Source organism: Pogoniulus pusillus, chromosome 14, assembly GCF_015220805.1.
Source record: "Pogoniulus pusillus isolate bPogPus1 chromosome 14, bPogPus1.pri, whole genome shotgun sequence".
In the NCBI taxonomy this organism is placed as follows: Eukaryota; Metazoa; Chordata; class Aves; order Piciformes; family Lybiidae; genus Pogoniulus; species Pogoniulus pusillus.
The window spans coordinates 12,152,290-12,176,748 of record NC_087277.1 but is presented as its reverse complement, the minus strand read 5'-3'; the positions used below and the strand labels follow the sequence as shown (position 1 = coordinate 12,176,748).

The 24,459-nt window shown below is 39.4% G+C and overlaps 1 protein-coding gene across 7 annotated transcripts in view; it reads left to right on the top strand.

The window, feature by feature from the left end:
* Nucleotides 1-24,459, top strand: part of ASAP1 (ArfGAP with SH3 domain, ankyrin repeat and PH domain 1) — a 144,143-nt gene that overhangs the window by 57,153 nt on the left and 62,531 nt on the right. For all 7 annotated transcript variants that reach the window (XM_064154285.1, XM_064154286.1, XM_064154290.1 and 4 more), the window contains one exon: nt 17,892-17,964. In XM_064154285.1, coding sequence (XP_064010355.1) covers nt 17,892-17,964 — 73 coding nt within the window. The remainder of the gene's footprint in view (nt 1-17,891; nt 17,965-24,459) is intronic.

Below are 24,459 nucleotides of genomic sequence, written 5' to 3'. Positions count from 1 at the left end.
TTTACTTTCCCTAATTTAATTCTTAACGAATTAACTGCTCTCTGGGATATGGATGAAGATTGAGGGAGCTGGGGTTGTGCAGCCTGGAGAAGAGGAGGCTCAGGAATGACCTCATTGCTGTCTATAACTACCTGAAGGGAGGCTGTAGCCAGGTGGGGGTTGGTCTCTTCTCTCAGGCAACCACCACCAGAACAAGGGGACACAATCTCAAGTTGTGCTGGGGGAAGCATAGGCTGGATGTTAGGAGGAAGTTGTTGCCAGAGGGAGTGATCTGCCATTGGAATGGGCTGCCCAGGGAGGTGGTGGAGTTGCTGTCTCTGGAGGTGTTGAAGAAAAGACTGGCTGAGGCACTTAGTGCCATGGTCTGGTTGACTGGACAGGGCTGGGTGCTAGGTTGGGCTGGGTGATCTTGGAGGTCTCTTCCAACCTGGTTGATTCTGTGATTCTATTGTCTTGACAATTATACTGGCTTTCTGTGCCCTTTTACTTACATACTTAAAGGGAGCTGCTTTGACTTCTGTGATACTTCTTATGCCTGCTAGGGACTCCCTAAGAGCATGCTCAAATGTTAGATATTTTTCTTTCATGATGTCAGCGGAAACTTGAAAATAGAGCTGCTTGTCATGCTGTCAAGCACTGTCTTGTTGTGCTCCTCCTTTGTGCAAGAAATCATATTTATTTCTTTTATGTGTTGCCTCTGTCAGATCAGAGGCTTTGTGGAATGTAGAGAACACTTGCAGAGTTCTTGCCCCAAAGGATTTTGGCTTCTGCTTGGGCACTTTGGCAATATAAGTAAAAATATTTGGAAACCAATGATGTGATTTAAATGTTGTTGTTTTTAGACTACACTATTTAATGGGAAGTTGTCGTTGCCCACTTTTGGTTTTTTGGGTACGGAGCAATGATATGGCCACAAGAAGTCTAAAAACAATTAAGAGAGACTTCAGTGCCTTGGGGCAACTTGTTAAGGGATCAGGAGCACAAATTGTGTTCTCTATCCCTCCAGTTGCAGGAATTGATGAGGGAGTTAACAGGAATCGTCAGCAGATCAATTTCTGGCTCTGAGCCTATTGTTACCAGCAGGGCATTGGTTTTTCAATCAGGGCTTGGTGTACACAGCACCAGGCCTGCTGGCAACAGAAGGAATACTCCCGTCTCAGAGGGCAAAATGGAGCCTGGAACAAGAATAAACAGGGCTCATCAAAACAGCTTTAAACTAGATTGGAAGGGGTTATAACTTGACTTCCTAAAACGTGCCAGAGGAAAGCATGCCAGTGCTTGTATGATGGTATGCTATCAAAGACCCTCATTCTACTGTCTCGGTGGAAATAAGGGCTGGAGATACATGGGGCAACAAAGATGCAAGGGTTATTGATGGGTTAGAAGCCATGGAAGTGCCTGAGAAGGATCAGGTAGGATTAGAACGTCCACTCAGAAAAAGGTATTTTGAACATTAGCCCAGCTGAGGTGCTAATCCACATAGCATGGGCAACAAAGAGGAGAAATTAGAAGCCCTGGTGCATCAGGAAAACTATGATAGAGTACACAGAAGAACAGAAGGTCTGCCAGGTGTCTGCTAGAGCTACCAACAGATCCAGGCCAACTACCATTGGTAGGTCAAGGTCTTCGGCTGCTTGAGAGACTTGTTTGCCTATGTGTGTCTCTGTGCATGAGGCACATCACACTGCAGTATCACATTAAAAATGTGTACCTGAGAAGAGTACAAGGTAGACTCTAGGGATTTAGTCAACATGACAATGAGACCCTTTATAGAAGTTTATTTACCAACTTGTATGTCTAAAAGTAGCAAGTCTTTATTGAGATTTAGTGAGTATCACTTCCAGCTTTAAGGTGTTTTGTTTGGCTTGTTTTGGTGTTTTGTATGGAGGCCTCTGAAGATCATACCCCATATCAAGAGGGCCTCTTGTTTCCAATTGTAGATTAATGACAGCTGTGCTTTTCTGTGCAACCTATAACCTACAGTTCTCACTTTCAAGAAGCAATGAATGAATGAAATTTTGTATAGAAATGGTGATGACAAAATTTAAAGAGCTAGAGGATGAGTAAGCATGTGCTAGTCTATTGCCTTCTGAAGTCAGACTTGCCTTTCAATAAGTGGTCTTTGATAGCAGTCTCAATTTTCAGCAGTGTTTACTGTGTTCTGATTTGGAGCGTGACTTGTTTTGAAGTAAATTTCCTAATTAGTCCTCTTATTCCATGTCTCATGTCATGGAGTTATAATTTTATAGCAGACAGAAATGGCTTCCTGTTGCACAAAAGTAACCGGGAAGAGGCACTCCAAACTGCTACCGAGCTTTTCAGCACATAGAGCAGTTTAGATCTGATCTGGAGTAAACTTGTCTGAAATGCACCCTATACAGACAAAGTATATTTTATTTTACAGATCCTATCCTAGTACTGTGCTCTACTTGTGCCTACAGATACGGTCTTTATTGAAGAGCTTATCTATGTCCGGCTGTGGGTGGGTTGTTTGCTTTTCCTCCTTTAAACAACAGCAAAGCCTCACCTAGGAGGAGTTGCCCTTCCCATGCTCTCTAGGAGGGCTTTATTTTTATGCAGAGTCCTTATGAGGGAGCTGCAAGTAATATATACTACATGTAAGGATTCAGGATTGCAAATCTGCTTTGTCTTTTTCTTAGAGTGACGTATATTTAAATGTTTTTTTTCCCCCACTGTGTTGCTTATTTTGCTTCACTGTTTGCATTATTTTCTTAACACCCTTTTTTTTCCTCACTGCCCGTGACTTTGTCAGTTGAGTGCCTGTAAAATAATCCCTCGTTTATGCTCTTCAGGCTCTATCTTTCATCTTTTTATAACGATTGTGAAATGTAGCATACAGCCACATCCACCGTGGGAGATAATTAGCTACAGTTGCCATCACCTACCATACTGTGTCTCTTTAACTATGAGTTTTATTTGTGTGTTTTACACAAACTGTACATAACACTGGCATTAAATCAGTTTAGTTCTACATTTTGAAAGTCCAAGTTTATGATTAACAAGTGTGATTAACAAGTGTTGTATGGTTGTTCACAATATAACTAGAGTCTGAATACGTTCCAAATGTGAATGCTTAGAAAAGTAGTTCTTTATTGAATCTTCTATTTCTGTTCCTCATGTGAATGAGCTGAAGGTTTTCTTACTTTCTTCCTTATATTCAGGCAGAATACAAATCAGCAATAGGATTTTTCGCATCATTGCACACAGCTTCCTTTGCTGCTGCTCTGTTCTATTTGTGTCCTGCCTTCAGCCCTGCTCGAGCACAGCCCTTAGCATTCTGTGCAGTTCTGGCTTTCAGAGAGCCAAACAATGCGACGTTCATGAAAGCTTTGAAAGACTGCAGTTGCCAGGTGTAGGATTTACTCTGTTCTAGCAGCCTACTGGTAACTTATAATAAGCCAAGCAAAAATACAATCTTATAATGTTCTTTTGTGAATTCACAAGGAAAGATTTATGGCTATGGGAATTGCAAGTACCTTCGCTTGGTTGGCCCATAACTGTCTCTAACCCAAGTGAGAAATGGATGCTTGTGGAAGGAGTGTAGAAACCGTGTGCACTGGTATTTGTCTTGGTATGCTGTGCCTTGGGTTTATGAACAGGGACACTCTGAGCTAGTTGAGACTGAACCAAGTCTTTCTGACTTAAAGGCAGCATCACTACAATGTCTTTTAGCATTTCTACTTTCGATACCCTCAATCTAATTAAAACCTCTGATATTTGAAAAGTCATGGCAGTCAGGTGAAGTCCTTTGTGAGTGGAAGAGGGAGACACTACATCCCATTTTTAAGAATGGTAGAAAAGATGACCCTGGGAACTACTGACTGGTTTGCCTTGCCTCTGTGCTGGGAAGATCATGGAACAAGTTCTCCTAGAAGGTCTGATAAGGCACATGGAGGACAGCAAGCTTTCTTGAGGTCAAGTCCTGTCTGACCAGTCTAATGGCTTTCTACAATGGTGTGGATACATCAGTGAATAAGGGAAGGATGTTGAATGTCATCTATCTGGACTTCTGCAAGGCCTTTGACACAGTTCCCTACAACATTCTTCTCTCTGCGTTGGAGAGCTATGGATTCAGTGGGTGGACTTTTGGGTGGATAAGCAGTTGGCTGATGATTGTATCCAGAGAGTGGTGGTCAGATGTCCAGATGGAGATGTGTGACAATTGGTGTCCCTCAGGGGTCTGTACTGAAACCTGTACTGTTTAATATTTTCATCAGTGATAAATAGGCAGTGGGATGGTGTGCACCCTCAGCAAATTTGCAGACCACACCAAGGTGAGTAGTGCAGGAGGACAGGATGTCATTTAAAGGAACCTGGACGAGATTTAACAAGGCCAAGTGCATGGTCCTGCACCTGGGCTGAGACAATTCCCATTATCAATGCACCTAGAAGATGTGATAGAAAACAGCCCTGTGGAAAAAGACTTTGTATGAGTAGATGAAAAGCTGGGTATGGGCCATCAATGTGCACTTGCAGCCCAGAAGGCAAATTGCATCCTGGGCTGCACCAAAAGAAGCGTGCCCAGCAGACTGAGAGATGATTCTGCCACTATCCTCTGGTGAGACCTCATATGGAGTACGGTGTCCAACTCTAGGGCCCTCAATACATGTCTCCATAACAGGGACTTGATGGAGTGGGTCCAGAGGAGGTCCACAAAAATAATCATAGGGCTGGAGCACCTCTTCTCTAAAGACAGGCAGAGAAAGTAGAGGTTGTTCAGCCTAGGGAAGAGAAAGCTCTAGGGAGACCTTAGAGCACCCTTGCAGTTCTTGAAAGGGGCCTACGAGGTAGCTGGGGAGGAACTGTCTGCAAAGCCACCTAACGAAATAGGACAAGGGGTGATGGTTTTAAACTAGAGAAGGGTACATTTAGGATGGACATTAGGAAGAAGTTCTTTACTACAGATCAGGGTGCTGGAACAGTGGAACAGGTTGCCCGGGGAGGTAGTGGATACCCCATCCCTGGTGACATTCAAGGTCAGGCTTGATGGCTTTCTCAGCAGCCTGATCTAGCTGGGACTGTCCCTGCTTACTGCAGGGCAGTTGGACTCGATGACCTGTAGAAGTCTCTTCCAACCCAGTGCATGCTATGGTTCTATGATGTCAACTGGAATTTTATTGTGGCTTGCCTGGTAGATGTTTTACCTGTAAATGTTAATACTAGATGTTTTCACTGTCTGTTGTACCAGGATTCTATCCAAAACCATATATGCATAAAGAAAATCTATGTTAAAAACATTACTTTTAAAAGGCTGGGAGCTTGCTTAGTAACAGTCTGTTCATTTTTCTGTAAAGGATTATGGATTTTATGAAAACAAAGCATCTCTCTGAAAAGACTTTGTACTTCCAGTGTTTCAATTAAATGCATTAGTTCAGTAAGTTTCCATTCTCTGCATAAAGGCTGGATGTTCAGCAATAATATAAAGAAGTTAATTGACTATTACTCTTAGTGGGTATAGGGCAAAAGATACAATATCAAACAGCTGTCCTTGCTAAGACTGGTAAATCACAGCTTTTCTTTTTCTGTGACTGTAAAAGCAGACAGTCTTCAGTCTCTACATGGACCAAGCATCCTTCCCTCTTGCTTAAGAGTGTACTATAAAATATTCAATGAAAATTTGGATAGGTTTTTATTTTAAGTATAATCATTGGATTTTGTCAGAGCCCATCAGTATGACTTGTGAAATGTGGACTAATTTCTAAGGACTACGCAAATTTAAAGCCCAAAATGTATGAAAGGTTTCATTGATCCGGCGAACATAATTATTCCCTTAGTACTTTACTGACTAATTAATGCTAAATCTTTTAGAAAGTCTTCTTTGTGCAGAGATCTGAAAGATTGCACTTGCCGTCCCAGGTAATAAGGAGAAGTAGGTGGGACTTCTGAAAGGGCTGCTCTGTGAAAGGAGGTTCAAGGTGAAGTATTTCTGGACAAGCTTCTGTCAATTTCTGCAGCAATGCATAAGGAATTCATTAGTTACTGTAGTTTAAATAGCTGACTGAGTTTCTAAAGGATGCAACCATCTTAAAATCAAGAGAAAGAATGTGAGATTAAAAAAGGAAATCTGTAGCCCGAGTCATCCCTGCTGGCAAAGGAGAAAACTGAACTCCTACGTGCATGAATATTGCTGCTTTTTTGGAGTTGGTTTCCAAGGATCCAAGTTTTACAGTCTCAAAGCGTATCTTCACAGCTCAAAAGTAGGTGGAATGCAAGAGATGCAGCTGGGATGGAACAGATATTACTGTAGTTGGAATAAGAAATATATATCTGTTCAGGTTATGGTCATATAACAGTTTTAATCTGTTATAAATGTGTGTATCTGTTGAAAGGGGTAGAGCCATCATGTGTGTCCTTGTCCTTTGTGTTGGCCGTAACACAACATAAAAGACAGTTTTCATGTGATGCAACTTCTTCACTTTGTGTTTTTCTGCTACAAAGAAGGTAGTGGAAATGAGCAGGTGGCAGAGGGAAACAGGAAACCCATCTTTTTGTGATGCTGTGCAGCAACTGAGCACTGACAGTGAGTCTTTCTTAAAGAAAGTTATCGTTAATGTAATTTATTTGTGTCTAGGATCTTTTCTCTAAGTTGGCAGGAAAATTCCAAGAGTATTCAATAAGGGCATCTGTTCCCTAATACAGACTTAGAGAGAAATAGCATATTGCTGTTTTTACCAAATGCAATACTGGGTTAAAAAAAGGCTCTGAAGTAAGTAGCAGTTTGCACGCAAAGCACTGACACTGTTTCCTAAATATTGGAAGTTGTTGCCAAATTCTTTAATGCTTCGTTGTGGCTTTAAAACAATACCTTTGAAAAGCTGTACTGTACTTAAGTGTCCTTCTGAAAGAGAAAGTTGTGGCTTCTGTGTTATCCCAGTAAGTCTGTTGTGTCTGGGCAAATTAAGGTTACCCTTACACTATAGGGTTTCAGTGTTGTTATTACATCCTTTACTTTTACCTTTAATTGCTAGCTATACATTTGTGCTTAAGTCAGATTCCTTTCTAGACTTAAGCAGTTTGCCAGTGGTCATAATGTGTGCCAGCATCTTCAAAGTAAACCCTAAAGAATCTAATTAGATTACAAGTCTTTGCTTTAGGTTAGATATCCCATCTCATTTCACTACATTTTACTTGTATATTGAGAAAGTGGATCTCACTCTAGTCTTAAATAGTGCATAGAATTACTCTGTTAATTAAAGCATATATATAATTATATAACACATTACATATTTATGGGTTGGTTGTACTGCTTTTAGAGATCTCTTGCTTTTCTGTACCACAATGAGGATGAGGTGCACATATTAGCATAAATGTGCACTCAGTTTCTTTTTTTGCACGTTGATCCAAAGCAGTGAAGGACAACGTAAGAGAAACCTGAGTTTTATTATAAGGGTTTTATTAAAATGTTAGAATTGAGTATCCTGATTGATTTTTTTTTTTTCATTTTCTGTAATTTTCCCCACTAAATCAAATATGTTCAGAGAATATATTTGTATTAAAGAATATGGCATTAAAATTCCAAATTAATGTTTTACAGCTTAAGTATGCTCCTGTGATTTTTTTTTTTTTAATGCCTTATTTCTCCTTCCTTTTTGAAGGGGGAGACTCAATTCTCTCCTCTTTTGCACTTTGTAATTCATTACAAAGTCTAACCATAATGGTTAGGAACATGACTCCTGCTGTATACTGTGAAACTTCTCATTCATTTCTGGTTTTAGCTTTCTTTAAAAACAACAAGAAAAGGAGCACATACTTATTTTTCTGGAATGTTTCTAAGTTTATTGTTATTCTCCCTCCTGCTATCATCTTGTAGTGTCAGTCTACATTACACACTGTAGGAAAGATCAGATGTTAGACTTCCCTTGCTGATCATCAGAGTATAGCTCCAAATTTCATAGGTGCTGGTGGTTACAGGCTTAAGGTGATATAAGATGAAGTTTTACTGAGTCTGTCATCATAGCATTCTCTGCTAACAAAATTCAACTAAGCTATAAGCAGTGTCCTAGAATTCTGTAGTAGTCTTCAAGGATTGTGTTGTAATGGAAGTCTCATTTATTTATTTATTAACCTAATGAAATGCTTGGAGCAAATAGATACAATTCAATTTTTTAAACCTTTTTTTTAACATGAGAAGTATTCTTATTTTTTCAATCTGAAAGAATAATTATGAAGTGGAATACTGTAGGCATGCATCAATGTATGCATTTAAGTATTTCTTCAGGGGTCAGGAGGAAGAACATGGGTTGTTTCTGCTCTCAGAAAAGAGTCTGTGTCTCCTCAGCCTACCTCCCCCCTCCTGATGATGACATGGTGTTTTTCTTGTAAGGAAAAAAACAAGAGTTAAAATTATGAGCAGTAGTAACATTTTAAACCAGGGACCTGGACAGGTGGGCAGAGGCCAATGGGATGAGATTTAACAAGGCCAAGTGCAGGGTTCTGAACTTTGGCCACAACAACCCCAAGCAGTGCTACAGGCTGGGGACTGAGTGGCTGGAAAGCAGCCAGGAGGAAAGGGACCTGGGGGTACTGATAGATAGTAGCTGAAGATGAGCCAGCAGTGTGCCCAGGTGGCCAAGAGAGCCAATGGCATCCTGGCCTGCATCAGGAGCAGTGTGGCCAGCAGGACAAGGAAGGTTATTCTTCCCCTGTACTCAGCACTGGTCAGGCCACACCTTGAGTGCTGTGTCCAGTTCGGGGCCCCTCAATTCAAGAGAGATGTTGAGGTGCTGGAGCATGTCCAGAGAAGGGCAACAAAGCTGGTGAGGGGCCTGGAGAACAAATCCTATGAGGAGAGGTTGAGGGACCTTGGGGTGTGCAGCCTGGAGAAGAGGAGGCTCAGGGCAGAGCTCATTGCTGTCTACAACTACCTGAAGGGACATTGTAGTCAGGTGGGGGGTGGCCTCTTCTCCCAGACAACTAGCAGCAGAACAAGGGGACACAGTCTCAAGTTGTGCCAGGGTAGGTCTAGGCTGGATGTTAGGAGGAAGTTGTTGCCAGAGAGAGTGATTGGCATTGGAATGGGCTGCCCAGGGAGGTGGTGGAGGCACCGTCCCTGGAGGTGTTGAAGAAAAGCCTGGATGAGGCACTTAGTGCCATGGTCTGGTTGACTGGCTAGGGCTGGGTGCTAGGTTGGACTGGATGATCTTGGAGGTCTCTTCCAACCTGGTTGATTCTATGATTCTATGGCTATATTTCCTATTTGCTCCATATCTGCTGCTAGCTTATGCAAGCTACTGACAGATAACAATAGTGGTTGAGTGTTCTCTGCAATTGCAACACCGCCATGAGTCTGGCAGTGGCTAAGTAAGGGAATACTTCATTTATCCCTCGGTGTCACTCTTGAGCTTCTGTAACATTCACAGAATCTGTGTACAATATTTGAAGAATTTTGCTGCCTGAGAAGGCAGAAATAATTGTGACTCGTGAGTCCTTATATTCCCTCCCTGTCTGGATAATATTATACCTGTGAGTTACTGGGATAACAGCTTAAATACAGAGCATGATGCAAAATACTTTGTGGTTTCAAAAGAAGAAAGAGAAATATTTTGCGGTCTTTAACTCTGTTGTAGCAACTCAAGAGCTCTCCTGTTAGTGAAATTTGCAGTCAGTTATGGTGGAGGGGTGGCAATTCTCCAGAGACTTTTGTGGGCTTTTTCCAATTCAAGTTGCTAAGAATCATGTTTCTTTCTAATAATTCTTCAGTGTGAGGGTGGTGAGGCATTGGAACAGGTTGCTTAGAGACAGGTTTCCCTTTTGTTTTGGATGCCCTCTCCTTGGAAGCATTCAAGGTCACACTGGATGGTGCTTTGAGCCACCTGTTCTAGATGTCCTTGCCTGTGGCAGGGCATTTGGAACTGGATGATCTCTGAGGTTCCTTCCACAACATTCTATGATTCTATAATGAATCTATGCTTGCTATGTGTAATTTAGTACATTTGTGTTTATGCTGCTTGCATGCCATCTCTTCAGTTTGCTTCCTTTTGAACTACCTTACCTCAACTGTTCACTGTTTTTTGATGTAATTTTTTTTTATCCATAAAATAACTCTTGTTCTATTTTAGGCTGTTTTGAAACTTGCTGAGCTACATTGCTTGGATGTAAGCTTTCTAGGTTAGGCTTTTTTAAAGTGAAAATGGTATTTTGTAGTGTATTGAAGTTTTCAAACTGCAAGAACCTTAAAATTAATTAAAAGTTTTGTTTATATACTGTTTCCATGGAAGTACATAGTTGTATGCTGGGAAAAAAAGATTTCATAGAGTAATATTTGATAGCCAATGCTTGCAGACAGTGTAATGTATTTCCACTGTGCGTCAAAAAAAAGTGTAGGGAAGGATGTGTTAGAACACACTGTAGAGCATATTTCTATTTCTTTCCCTTTGTGCTTCTAAAGCAGGGCTTAGTAGACTGCTAATGTAGACAAGAAAGGTCAACTTGGGGAAAAAATAAGATGCTATGACTTGCTAAAACGTGGAGTGCAACAGCACTGCTTGTTTTTAAACACAAGCACAACATAGAGAAATTACTGGTGCTCTCTGCGACCACTTGCTAGTGCTATGCAGCTCTTTATCAAAAGTTGTGTGTGCAACTTGGAAATCTATAGTGGTATCTTCAGAGTTGTGGGTCTGGCTATGAGTTTGCTGGTTGCTGGGGTTTGACCACTTTTTACTTCGTTAATCGTGCTGATGTGTCTATCTGCTGCTGGATGGAGTAAGAAATAGGTAATATTGTGCTGCAGTGACATGAAAATTTGTCACTGGTTTTGCTGTCTGGTTGCAGTAGTGTTGACTAGGTGTAATGAAATGAGTGTAGATGTTGTGAATGATAGCTGTTCAGCCAGTCATCCTAGGTCAAGGTATGCCATTGCCAAGGTAGAGGTAAGAATATTCACATTCAATAGTTGTGGCTGTCCCATCATTGGCAGCATTCAAGGTCATGTTGGACAGGGCTTTAAGCAACCTGATTTTAGTGCAAGAGATCTCTGCCTGTGGCAGGGACATTGGACTAGATGATATTTAAGGTACCTTCCAACTCAAATCATAGTGTGTTTCTGTGCTATTTCTGTATTATTAGTTTCTACCCAGCAGAAGCTGGTTTAGAGCCTGTGGGAAAATTTTGTCTGTCACTGGATGTTTTTGAATTCTGTCACTAGTTGTGGGTTTTTCAGTGTTTCATACTCAACAGAATTAGAAAATGAACCTGATCTGTGTCATCAGTGTATCTGGAAACAAATCTCAGTTTTATTTTTCAGTCATTTCTAAATGTACCTTGTGCAATAGATGGACTAAACAGAGACATATCAGTATGCCTCAGCTGGGAACTTAAAGGGAGGAACTGCTGAAAATACTGTTAAATATCCCCAACTGCCCCAGTGTGTGCACAGGATCAAATGTCTGTTCCATGCTCGTTAGGAAAAATGTGATGCTGACTTCATTTTATGTAGAATGCATGGGTAGCAATTGGTATCTGCATTATTCTCTTGCAGAAGTTTCCTGGGTAGGAGCATGGTTGCAAAGAGGGATCCAAAGCTCAGTTTTCAAAACATTGCAATTTAGCCATTCTAGAGAGAGGTTTCACAAGCAGTGTCTACTGTGCTGCCATTTGAGTAATACTTGAAGGATAACTTAGTGACTTTTTTTGATGAATATTATCTTTACAACTCTTTCTAGGGACTAGACTAATGAGCTTGCTTATCTAATGTGACATTCACATCACTGAAAGGCTTACGATTTTTTTTCTCACATATTCCCCTTTGGAGAGAGGCTGTTGCCTTGCATCAGACCATGTAGCTAACAGCAGGAGATGGGAGGGGAGTTCAGCAGACATCATCTCTGTTAAGCTTGGACATTACCTGAAAAAATAGTTTTCTGGCAAAATGTTTTTCCTAAATTTGATTACTGATGCTCTTTTCAGTAGTTTATAGTGAGAGACTTCGCGTTTCAAATTCTCAGGAAGGTCACAGGGGTTTGTAAAAGAAAAAAAGTATCTTTTAATTGGTTTTATTTTGAGTGTAGCTGGTAAAAGATGGTGTACTGTGTTATGTCAGCAACAATGATGTTGGGGTTTTTTTGTTTACTTTCTCTTGTTTGAACCCTTGGGATTTTTAAGCGTTTCAGGACAAGTTCAAACTGTACCTCTCTGTATCCATCTTCTACGCCAAATGATTGCAATCTTCAGACAATTCTTAACCACTTCCCTGTTTTTGTCACATAGACATGTGCTGAGACCAAAAATTGGAAATAAACTTCATACTGGTGACTGGCAGGGCCAGTATAAACAGAGTAGAGAGTGAAGTGCAGCCTGCTTATTTCTCAGTGGGTGAGCTACAGGAGACCACCACCTAGCTCTTATCCTCTGTTTTGGTTATGTTTTGCTGGGTATATTATGAGGTTTTGTTGTGTTACAATTGCAGTGGCATATAATAACTTGTTAACCTCTCTAGTTTGGATTTTACTGTGAGGAAAACCATTAATGGTGCTGAACAGCCCTAACTTTGTAAGGTGTCATTGCTCTGCTACATGGATATGGAAGCTGGTCCTTGAGCAGCCAGCCAGCATGTTTTCTAGAATAGACAATAGCAACTATCAGTCACTTCTGTGCCAGGGTTAGATTAGAATGTAAATTAATAAGTGAAAGATTTATTTCTTTTAGTCTCTGGAAGCAAATTTATAATGCATTTATTTTCTGTGGAATAATTAATCCTGTGTCTGACAATACATACATGTGACTTCCAGACATTCATTATAACCCATTTGTGTGTATAACTTCAGATATTCTGTACTTCACATGCATTTACTTTTTTATGATACATGAAAATATATATTTTTTAGAATACATGGAGGGTTTCTCATCCTGAGTGCATAGATTTTTGCATGCCCTAACAGCCTTCAAACTTCTGTTATGGGTTTGTGCTTAAAACAATTATCTTCTGTGTATTATTTTCATGGATGGGTTTTGGAATTTTTTTAGGGGATACTCCCACAAATGGACTGAATTTGTAAACCTCCTCTAATGTGCAGATGAGCAGCTCATTCTGGTTAGAAAATGCATCTCCTCTAGATAGCAATCTACTTGAAGATCCCTTAATGTATGCTGACATATTAATGTGATTGTCAATGTCTTGAGCTACTCTTACTACTGTAAGGCTGAAACAGAAACCAGTGATGATTTTTTTTCCTTTTCAAATTGTAGAGGTTTGCATGGCATACAAAACATGCTTACTGGTTTAGTGGATCTAATGTGCTGAATCATAGAATCGACCAGGTTGGAAGAGACCTCCGAGATCATCCAGTCCAGCCTATCCCCCAGCCCTATCCAGTCAACTAGACCATGACACTGTGTGCCTCATCCAGTCTTTTCTTGAAGACCTCTGTGGCTCTAGGATGGTGCCAATTTTCAGGAGAGCTAAATTAAATGTATATATGAAAGATTTCCATGATCAGTTCCATGTTTATTAGGAAAACAAAATCTTTAAGTATAATCTCCAGTATAAAGACTTCTACCTGCACACACATGTATGTATGGAATGAAGATATGATCCTCAAAAGAAGTAATTAGTTTCTTCCCTAGTTGCAAGTTTGACAGATTTTATTACATCAAAGGTAGCAATCCAAAATCCAGCACTTTACAGACTGCACATTACCATAATTTATGGTTTTAAATTTAGTAGTTACTAAAACAGAGCATGACCCAAAAATAACTTGAAAAGAGATTAGGTTCTAGAGGGTTGAAGAGAGGCAAAAGCAGTGTGTGTTTGAAGAGCTCTGCTTCATCTAGCAGAGAGGACTTTGGTGTGGGTAATGGGATGTCAACATATACCTTTTCTGATGTGCTGCTGACTTGTGTCCTGCACACACGCAGCTACTGAGTGGTCTACATCACTCAAATCATCCTTTGGGAGGATTCCACCTCAACATTTAGATTTTGTTTCCTCAGGTTGACAAGTCTTCCAATTCTTATATTGGTATGAACAGCTGCCAGTAAATCTACTTCTTAAGAGGGAGCATGCTGCAGGAACTCTTGCCTCAGAATGAGAAATGGTAGCTCAAAGTACAGTGCACTGCTGGAAGGTGAGCTAAATCCACAGTATTCAAAAGTAGTCTGTAGTCTTCATGGAGCAGCTCCTGAACTACATCTCCCTATAGCCTACATAAATGTTCTGGTATCAGGAAAGAGAGCAACTGCTTTGTTCAGTAGTAAGGATTTTAACTAGGTTGGTGGTTTAAAGTTTCAGGCTAGGTTCAAAGTAGCTGCATTTTTGTAGGAAGGAGAAATTAAATCTGGGATGAATGTTTGAGGGATTCCAAAATAATGAGCTAGAGTTGATCCTGCATGAGCAGGAGGTTTTCTTTTTGAGCATAAGCTTCAATATAAGGAAACATATGAATATGAAATCTTGACAGGGTTAGTGGCAAAGATCATGCATAGCAAATTGACTGAATATGAGGAGCAAGGAGCTTTGCTTGTTTAGTGTTGTGTAAGCTACTTAAATACTGTGGTGATGTTTGTTGTTGTTTGGTTTGGTTTTGGGGGGGGTGTTGTTTGTTTTGTTTGTCACTAGTATGTCTCAGAGGATTTTGTGAATACTAATTTTGCATGGTATTGAATGAAGATGGAGCTTGTCTCCAAGAAACAGTTTTCAAGGATAAAGCTTTTTGTTTAGCCAAGGAGGTAAGCAGATCTGTGTTGTAGGAACCATTAGTAATGCACACAAGCATAAGAAAATGTTCTCCCATCAAAGTTCAAAAAGGCCTCCTGGCAGATGGCCTCACAGGAATGAGGAAAGAGCCATTTTCCAGAAATGTATAGTGATGAGGAAGAATTTAGTATGTAGGAAGGTCGTAGGAATTGTCACAGAGGCCATTTGATTCTGTAAGGCTTTGTAGTTCTGAGTAATATAAAAGTACGTCACTTCTGCTGGAAGATCAGATTTTGTATTCTCTAAGATGAAGAGTAAGAATATTTAGTATTCTAAATGCTGGAAAGTACAATTAATGGGTACTGTAAAAGCATGCTTTTGTTTAGCTCAGGAAAGCAAAATGGTGCCTGTCTAGTTTAACATGCATGAAAGGTAAGATTACTTTGGGATAATAACTGAGCATTGAGGGCAGCTTTATTTTCCCTCCTGCATTCTGCTGCAGAGAAAATGATTAAATTTATTAGCAAAACAAACCAACAACCCAACAAAAAAAACCTCAAATCTAATAACAGCAGAACCCCCCAAACAAAAAACAAACTCTGAACCAAAAAAAGCCAAACCCACGCTCAAGAGCAATGTAGTATATCTGGAAACTAGCTACAGTTACATAAAACCCAACAACCAAAAACCTTAGATGAGTTTCTGTGTACCTAGAATCCTGCACAGGATTGGGTTCCTGCTGTGGCAGGCGTTTTGCACTTCATCCTAGTATGCATGCATATAGATTTACCTTCTTCAGAGAGTTTTGGACTAAGAAAAAGTAGTTCACATTAGGATTGTGTTTGCAGATAGAGAAATGCAAAATTGACCTGTGGTGTCTGTCTGGCTTAGATCACTGTCTCCTCCAGGCAGTGGATGTCATCTCTGCATGTTGCTTTGCTCAGTGATTACTCTCTTAAAATAATGATTGTTCTCTTTCCTCCTGCTCCTGTATTAGTGGTTAAATTTAATTCTATATCAGATCCAATTTGGAAGATTTTTTTCTAGCCTATTCTAGTCCTCTAGACTGATACCTTCAGAAACAAGAACTGTGTTTCCTGCAATTGTGTTTATTTTCTCCTCCTGAGTTTATTTCAATACTGGAGTTTAAACCAAAGTTTTATCTCTGAATCTTATCAAGGTTGACTGTTGTTCTACTGAAGAAAAAAAAATCAAAATCTTACAGTATCCTGTGTTCAAACTCTTCATAATAGACAAGTGAATAATTTTTTTTCTGGTCACTGAAGATGGAGAGAACCTCAGTAGAGATGTACACTAGCAACTGTCTGGCATAGCATGCAGGCAGAAGCAAAAGCTTTTGACAGGGTTTGCAAAGGAATCTAAGGAGAACTGCCTGCTGTGCACTGTCTCCAAAAGGAACACAGAGTTCTTACTGTTTTATTAAATTTTAAAACTTTTAACTCTGTCATGATGATAGCCAAGTAAAATCTGCTAGCTTACTGTGGAGCAACAGAAATAATGGCATTTGCAGTGCTGAATCTTTTTGTATCTATTGTTCTGCTGCAAATGAAAAGCTAGAGATAAAAAGCATTAGAAAGCACTTAAGTCAAGTCTGTGGTTCCAGACTTTCTAGTTTTAGCTACCACAGATGTGGTTATGTGGAGAATATGGTGTTTCTCAGTTAAAAACCAGAAAGACTGCATTTTTCTTTGTTACAGACTTTCATGTATTGGTCAACCTTTATGTTTTGCTTGGTTAAAATTGGGCCACTCCAAAATAAAGCTATTATACATTAATTGTTTTTCCTCTCTATGGGTTGCTACTGAAAGCATGCACTGAAACACTGACTGTTTTGAACTTTCCTAGTGGTAGTACCTGCATGTATGACTATTTCCAGTGCTTAACACTCTCTTGCTCTGTCTATTTGGAGCTTCTTAATGCCTAGTGCTTCAATCATCTCAGCTTTGCCAGTGAAAGCTCTGCTTATTGATAAAGTTTTCACTCAGTCTTACTGGTGATGACCATCTTTGAGGTACACTCTGCTCTAGAAGTGGCTGCTATTCTGCATGGTTTGCCAGTTTACGGATACCAGACCCACAGCAGCTCCAAGACTTAAGCTGTTTGGATAATGGAAGTACTCAAGGGTTGTGGTCTACAACAGTTCAGTTGGACTACTGTCCTGTCACTAATTCTGACTACAGATTCTCCAATGTCCAGTGATTTGTATATGAATATAAGGGAAACACTGTTAGCTTCATTAAAACCTGTCATTACTGACCTAACATTGTTTATGTGTAGGGAAATTGCCTATGATCACAGAATGACAGAATATTAGATGCTGGAAGGGACCTCCAGATATCAAGTTCAACCCCTCTGCCAAAAGCAGGATCACCTAGAGTAGTCTGTACAGGAAGGCATCCAGGTGGGTTTCGAAAGTCTTCAGAGAAAGAGACTCCACAGCCTCTCTGGACAGCTTGTTCCAGTGCCCCATCAGCCTCGCTGTAAAGTCTTTCCTCATTTTGAGGTGAAACCTTCTATGTTCAAGTTTGTATCCATTGTTCCTTGTCTTATTACTGTATACCTCTGAAAAGAGATTGGCCCCATCCACTTGACATCCACCCCTTAGATATTTATAGACATGATCTAAATGGGAGAAAAAAATATGACAACTGGTTTGAACTTTTCAGTTTCTGTTCTCCATCAATAGCAGTGTTAAGTATGCATGGGGGGTTGGAACTAGATGATCCTTGTGGTCCCTTCCAACCCTGACTGATTCTGTGATTCTAAGACATTTGTTGTGGACTAACCATGGAAATTAACCAAATTGCTTGTTGTAGTTGAAACTGTTGGGCTGGAGTAGAAGCATCTACTGTTTTTTTTTTCTTGTTTGGTTTGTTTTTTTTTGTTGTTGTGGGTTTTTTGGTGGGTTTTTTTGTTTGTTTGTTTTTATGTATTGCAATTTGAATGAATGTTCTGTTGCTTCCAAAGCTAAAATTATGTTTTTCTTTTAGCACTGTCACTACTGCTTTAATCTGCCTTCAGTGCATTTTCAGTTCAGTTCTTTAATTCATCTTGAAGGAGAATGACCTTGGACCTTCCTGCAGGCTGAATGTGTTGTATCTGCAGTGTCTCCCAGCCTGTGAATTACTTATTTTGTGAATTTCTTTTTTAAATATTAGTGTATTCTGTTGAACAATCAAGTAAATACTTAAAGTTTGTTGACTTCTTATTTTTACAGGCATTGGATCAAGACAGAACTGCGCTACAGAAGGTGAAAAAGTCTGTGAAAGCAATATATAATTCAGGTCAAGGTAAGACATTGTTTTCAGTTTTACATGAGAACCTGAGCATCTGATTTCAAGTTTGTGAAGTGTCTTGCAGTTTATCTTGTTGAATTAGATAGCTAAGAGATGCTTACCTGTTTTAGGAGTGTTTGGACTTGAATTTTTTTACTTTGCTTCTGATTATACATCAGAATTCCTTTACCCTCATGTTCCTTCTCAAAGCCCTCTAGGAGAATTCCCATGGGTAAACTTTTTTGTGAGCTTCAACCAGAACAAGACTGTCCTGGTCTGAATTTATGGAGATCACTTTTAAGTGGAATAGGAATGAGAATTTGTTAAAAAGTTTAAAATATATATCAGTAAAAAGCTATACCTCCAGGTAGATGTTTGCTCTTCCAACACGTGGCCTCCCCTTGTATGCACAGTAAGAAGCATTTCCCTTCTTACCTAAAGGATTTATTATTTTACTTGTTTGAAGACACTGATATTTTGTTGGAGCTACAGTAATAAAAAGTTATGGAATATAACTTGATAATTGGCTTGAGTTTAGTAACAAATGACAGCCAAACACAGATCAAATATACTAATTCTTTTTTAATGCCAGAGCCATACAGGGTAGCAGAGCTGTTCACCCTCCAATAACCATCTCTAAATACAGATCTTCAGAAAATATCAATTCCCATTCATTAGCAATGACAGTTCAGCAGAGATTTTCATTATACAGAGCCACTTCAGAACAATCACAGTTCTTGTTTTGTGTGTTGTCTCACTAACTCATGTGTATGAAGGTGTGGGGGGATTTAATATGTTACAGATTTTTTTACTTCTCTGCCAATCACTAGTGTTGTTGCTCTACTAGCACATGTTTTAGTTAGCTTTTCTGTAGCTTTAGCTGATAATTAATGTTTTTACCCAATATCCTGTGAAGTCTGCTACAGTGATAATAGTATTTAGCATGTATGTTTTAATTTTAGGCTTTTAGAAGTATTCAGGTGCTCCAAGCAGATTTTCCATTTGAAAGTATCTACTTAGTGAATTTTAAAACTGGTGAAGACTGTAGAAGTGTTTTGCCTGTTTTGAAACACTTGAATGATACTGAAGGTTTCAGTTATCATTTGAGTCTTGTAATACAGGGTAATGCTGTTTCAGTGCCTGCAAGTAGGCCATACTGTATCATGAGCTAGTAGCATTGAGTGAAAGCAATAGAAGATTGGTTAATGGTTTTAATTGGCTGCTTCTGCACCTAAACAGGATCAGAGATAGCTAGGTACCTGTTTTGTTTGTTATTTTTGGTTGGTTTGGTTTTCTTTCTTTTTTTCCTTTGAACAAGTCTTATTTCAAAGGTACAAGTTAGCATGGGTTCCTTTGGATAAAGGAAGCAGTGTATGTAATACTCTAGCTCCCTCTTCAGAACGCTGTTGTGATGGACTACATTATAAATTGAAAAGGTTCTTCACAGGAAGCAATTCATGCAGTAACTGATAAATATAAACTACAGTAAGTAAGGGCAAGGCTGAGAGCATGTTATGCATGTGAAACCTTGTAAAAATAAATACAGGAGTCACTGAACTAAAACTTTTGCCTGCTAGTACAAAGGCAGTTGCTAAGCCAGCTGCCTTCTTAGGCTTCAGTGATGAAAATGGATTTTGCTAATGTTTAATTTGACATAATACATACTAAACACAGACTTAAAGTGCATTGTTTTTTACCATCTCAAGCAAGAATTAGGTAACTATATTCATATTTCAAAAGAAAACCACTAACTACATTTTGAGAACTTGAATTTGGGATTTTGTTTCACAAGCTGATTTGTTTGCTAGAAGGTGATACAGTATTTCAACTACTAGAGAGGGAAATGTGTTGGGTTTTGTGTAGAATTCCCCCTGCTTCATAATCTGCTTTGACAGCTCTAGTTGTACTGGTGAGAAATGTTTTTGTTTTTTTCAGGGGTAGTAGAAATTCTTCATTCAGTAATCCACTCCATACTCTACCAAAAGTCATAGCTAGGATTTTTTGAGGGTTTGATGTGGCTTGTTTTGGTTTTGCCTGAAGTAACATTCAAACAGAGGCATTCACACAATTCAGTGTTTCATACAGAATTTTTGGAATGCCTTCATCCTCTGAGGGTTTGAGTTGCTCCTTGTCATTGACAAATTAGTAACCACAAGGGACTCTCCTGTTAGGAAGAGAGCTTAAATGTCACCCAAATACTTTTTGTGCAGACCCCTTGACTGTTTCTCTTACCTAGAATTAGTTCTATTGTGATAGAAATGAAAACATACCATCACAGAAACAGGGAAATTGCTCAAAAGCTCCCATCCCTTTCTCCTTATCTGAAGGTGCCGTTTGTGAAATCCAGTGAGACATACAAATCGCTACCTCTTTCTTACTGTGTTGTCCTTATCTGGCTTGCTGTTTGTTTCTGTCATGATAGATTGCATCTCTAACTAGGAGCTAATTTTACATGAATGATGTTTGAATGTAATGAAGGATCTGTTCTGACTAGCTTTCCCATAACATTTGGAGTGAATTGTAGCAGCAGCAGATTGCACAATTAGTTTTGTTGTAGAGTTTGCAGTATCTCTTTCATTAGATGCCTGGTAAAACTCCCAAAAATAGTCAAAAGAATTTTTACAGTGGAGATACACAAGCATCAAATCCATACAAGGCCAAAGGTACTAAGTTAGACCAACAGTTCATGTGGTTTCCTGCAATGGTCAATACCAGGAGGTCTCTTCCAACCTGGTTGATTCTATGATTAAGTGATTCTTTTAAATTCTTTTTGAAGCACTTTCTCAGTTTACAATGAGATGAAGGCCAAAAATTACCTGGGTCAGGACTGATACTGTGATGCTTGATACTTAACAGATTTTTACAATTGTTTTTATCTAAGGAATTCAAATTAGTGTACAGCTTTATCATTCATAGTCTTGTGTCAGTTTTGCTTCCTTGCAAAGTTATCCATCACCTGAGGAGGATTTGGCACTGTCTGTGTCTCAAAGCATTGGACTCAAGTCTACCAGAATGACTCATTTGATGTGATATCAAGGCACTTCTGCACGTTCACAGGCACAAGAGTTTGTAGTGCCAAAGCTTGCTAGAGTACTGCTGGAAGACTTTTTAGTGAATGATTATGACCTTGGTTTATTATCATCTACTCTATTGCTTGAAATATATTCCTAGACTGGATTCTTTTCCCAAACACCCACAGTGTTATCTCTCTGAACTCATTTGCCTTGGGAGGTTTTTACCTTGTCTGTTGTTGGTTGTTTTTCACAGGAGTGGTGGCATTTGATCATTCTCACTCTCTTTCTGCAAAATGGCAGCACAGAATTTAATTTTTAAAAAGGGAATAGGAGTGAATTTTGGGCATTGGGGATCAAGGACAGGAATGCACACAATATTAAGAGTTTGGGCACTCGGTGGCAGTGGTTTTATGTTGCTTTATTACATGCTATGGCTCTTAGTAATTTCTATTGTTCAGCTTTGTATTGCTCAGCACTAAATTTTGAGATGATAGAACATTAGAAGCTTACTAATTTCCTACAGTTAGGAGTGTTTTCCTTCGTATTACCCTGCATAATGCACTTTCATGCATTAACCATTCCATGCAGGGTTCCTGATCTAGCCTGGGAGCCACTCTGGTGGAAACCTGTTGCTATAGATATTGTACTCATTTAACAAGTGTATATGCAGACTTCTAGGGTGAGGTAGATCTGACTTCCTTGGTGTTTACATTAGGATGAGCTGAACTGTAGCTCTCTCTGTGCTGAATGTAAGGGGAAGGAGGACCTTAAGCTCCAATAACAGTTACCTTTATTGCAGAAGTCTGTTCAGACAGACTTCTTTATCACCTTTGGAGTCAGCTGTTGCCCTGAACAAGTTGTAGTCTTGTATGAAGAAGAAAAAGAGAGTTTGTCACTATGAATCTTTTTTCCATATAAAACATCACTGGTCCCTACCTCAGTTGAAAAAAGGAACTCTTTATTCCTTCATTTCCCTCGCCTCACCTTTTTAATCTCTTTCCTCTGTCTGAGGCTCTTAGTTTGCTTAGTTCCTTTTAGTGTTTTGATGAGAGACAGACCTTGTGAAAAATCCAATCAGATCACTTAATGTCGATTTCTTTTCCCCAGTGCTTGTTGATTCCTTGGTGTGGGGAGTTTTGTGAGATAATGTTATTGTTTTTATAAAACTTGTATTTCTTGATCAGTGTCTTGTGTTTATTCACATGTCCACCAAGTCTGTTCTGCACTTCAGTTTCTAAAAAATTGACAGAGGAAAATATAAGCATTCTTGGCTGCTGGTGCATACTTCAATTCTCAGTTTTCTCTGGAGCCCTTCTTCAACTATTATATTTGCTTCTCATTGTTCCTGTGCTGTTGAGGCACTTATAATAAGAGGCTTTACTTTACAACGATATCTTTTGCCTATTTTATTCTTCTGTTACTTGGGTCTAAGTGAGTTGCTGTTCATTTTGTCAGCTTTTCTGAATTCTGCTAGCCCTTAGATTTGGTATAAATGCCCTAAGCAGAGTTCAAATCAAGTTACTCCGTGAGAGCATCTTCAAGCATGTCAGTGATGAAGACAGATGGAAAAACAGGTCCTTTACCTTTCTGGGCTGGATTATTTCTCACTGCTGATGTTCTACAATGATCTGGAGAACCTTGCAGGCTCACTGGGATGCCTCTTGCTCTGAAAGTCTTTCAAATGTGTTTTATTACTTTTCTCTTCAGCAGTCTTGGTCCAAAAGGCATTATTGTTACCAAGTCCAGATAAGAATAATGGTGGTCAAATATTTTTTTCTTTTCTATTATTTTTTTCATTAGATTTCATCTTTGTGAGGGATGAAATGAGAAAGGATGCTTTCTTATTTCAAATAAACTCTTCTGCCATCCTTTTTAACCTTGCCAGACAGCTCCTTTTTTTTTTTTTTTTTTTTTCTGAAGTCTGAGTCCTTTTTCTTGTGCATGTTTTTCCATCCATAAATTCAATTTGGCTGTGACCTTGGTTACTTTTCATCTGCCCGTGGAACAAAGCAGTCTTATAAGTGCAAGAAAAATAGTTTTCAGTTGATAAGAATTCTGAATTGCGATTGTTCTTTCTTGGACTTAACCAGATATGCAAAAGTAATTCTTAGTAATTCAGATGTTCTTTAATCAGTGAGTTGTGGTTGTGCTTTTCTTTTTCCTTTAAACTATTTAACTCTTGTTGTTGTTGTTGTTGTTTTTCAATGTGTGCAGAGTAATTGAACAAAACTGGTTTAGACAAAGGAAAGTTAAGGCTTTAATTTTAGCGACGTGTTTTCCAGCTCCAGTGTGTAAAGGCTGTTATTTAACCTCTCTTCCCAGGGTTTGTTCTTCAGTTCCCTTACTTGGTATGCACAAGTAGATGTGAATTTCATTGGGTTCAGAGGCATATGCTAAAATGTTGGTAATTTTGAATGACAAATAAACATAGTAATGAATGTTGTGGCTTTCGGTGGAAGAGTACAAAATCTTTGTATGCCTTGGGAATTTGATGTAAATCTTCTGCCCTGTCCTGGGAAGAGTTTTGCAGGAGTGGCTTTAGGCATAGACAACATCAGGTGTAACTGCCAGGGGCAGCAGAACACTCTGGATGGGATTCAGCCCTGCAAGCCCTGAACTCTTTGAGTGTCCACAGTGCTTGGGGCACAAGCATGCTCCCTGCTTCTGGTGAGTGCTGCTGTGTAGCATAAGGCTGTTGTGGCTTCCTTCTTCAGTTGCTTGGATCTGTAACTGAACATGTGCTTGTACTATTTCCTCTTAAGACATTATCCTTGATATGCTCATGATAGCACAGAAGTAAGGGATGCCACAACATTGCTGTTCCAGGCTGTACCAGGGTAAATTTTGTTCTGAGTATTTCTTAGGGTTTAAGGTGTGGATTGTAAAGAAGGTGCATATCTTTCAGCTCAATGAATCTTACTCCTATATATGGCCCAATTACTTTATACTACATCAGCTGCTCTATAATAGGGTCCTAGCACCCAAGATCTGTCTACCTTGCCAGATCCCACTGGAGATGATTAGTGAGACCCCTTTCCTCACCCATAGTCTCTTTGAATGGAGCTGTCTTAGTCACTAAAGCAACAAAGTTCAAAGTCCATCCTCAGCTGTCTGTGATTCTGGTACCTCTTGAAGAACTGCTGAAGGAGGATGTCTGAAGAAACCACACTGAGCTTTGTTTACAATATTGAGAAGCCATGAGCCAGTTCTAAAAGGCAAGCATCATGCTTTGTGCTGCTCTCACTGTCTAGGGTTATTAAAGCATTTTCTTGTAGTTCTTGTATTGAAAGAAGTAAATAAACATCAGCATGCATATTGAACTTTCTTTATGGAAAGGAAATTCCTATGAAGAAGTAATTTCTGTGTTGGCATGGGGCACCTACAGGGAGATACAAGGACATCTTTGGCTCCATCAGAAAATATTTCTTCTGTTACAAGAAATACATTGATACTTATGTAAAAAATTGCAGATGTATTATTCCTACATTGTATTTGA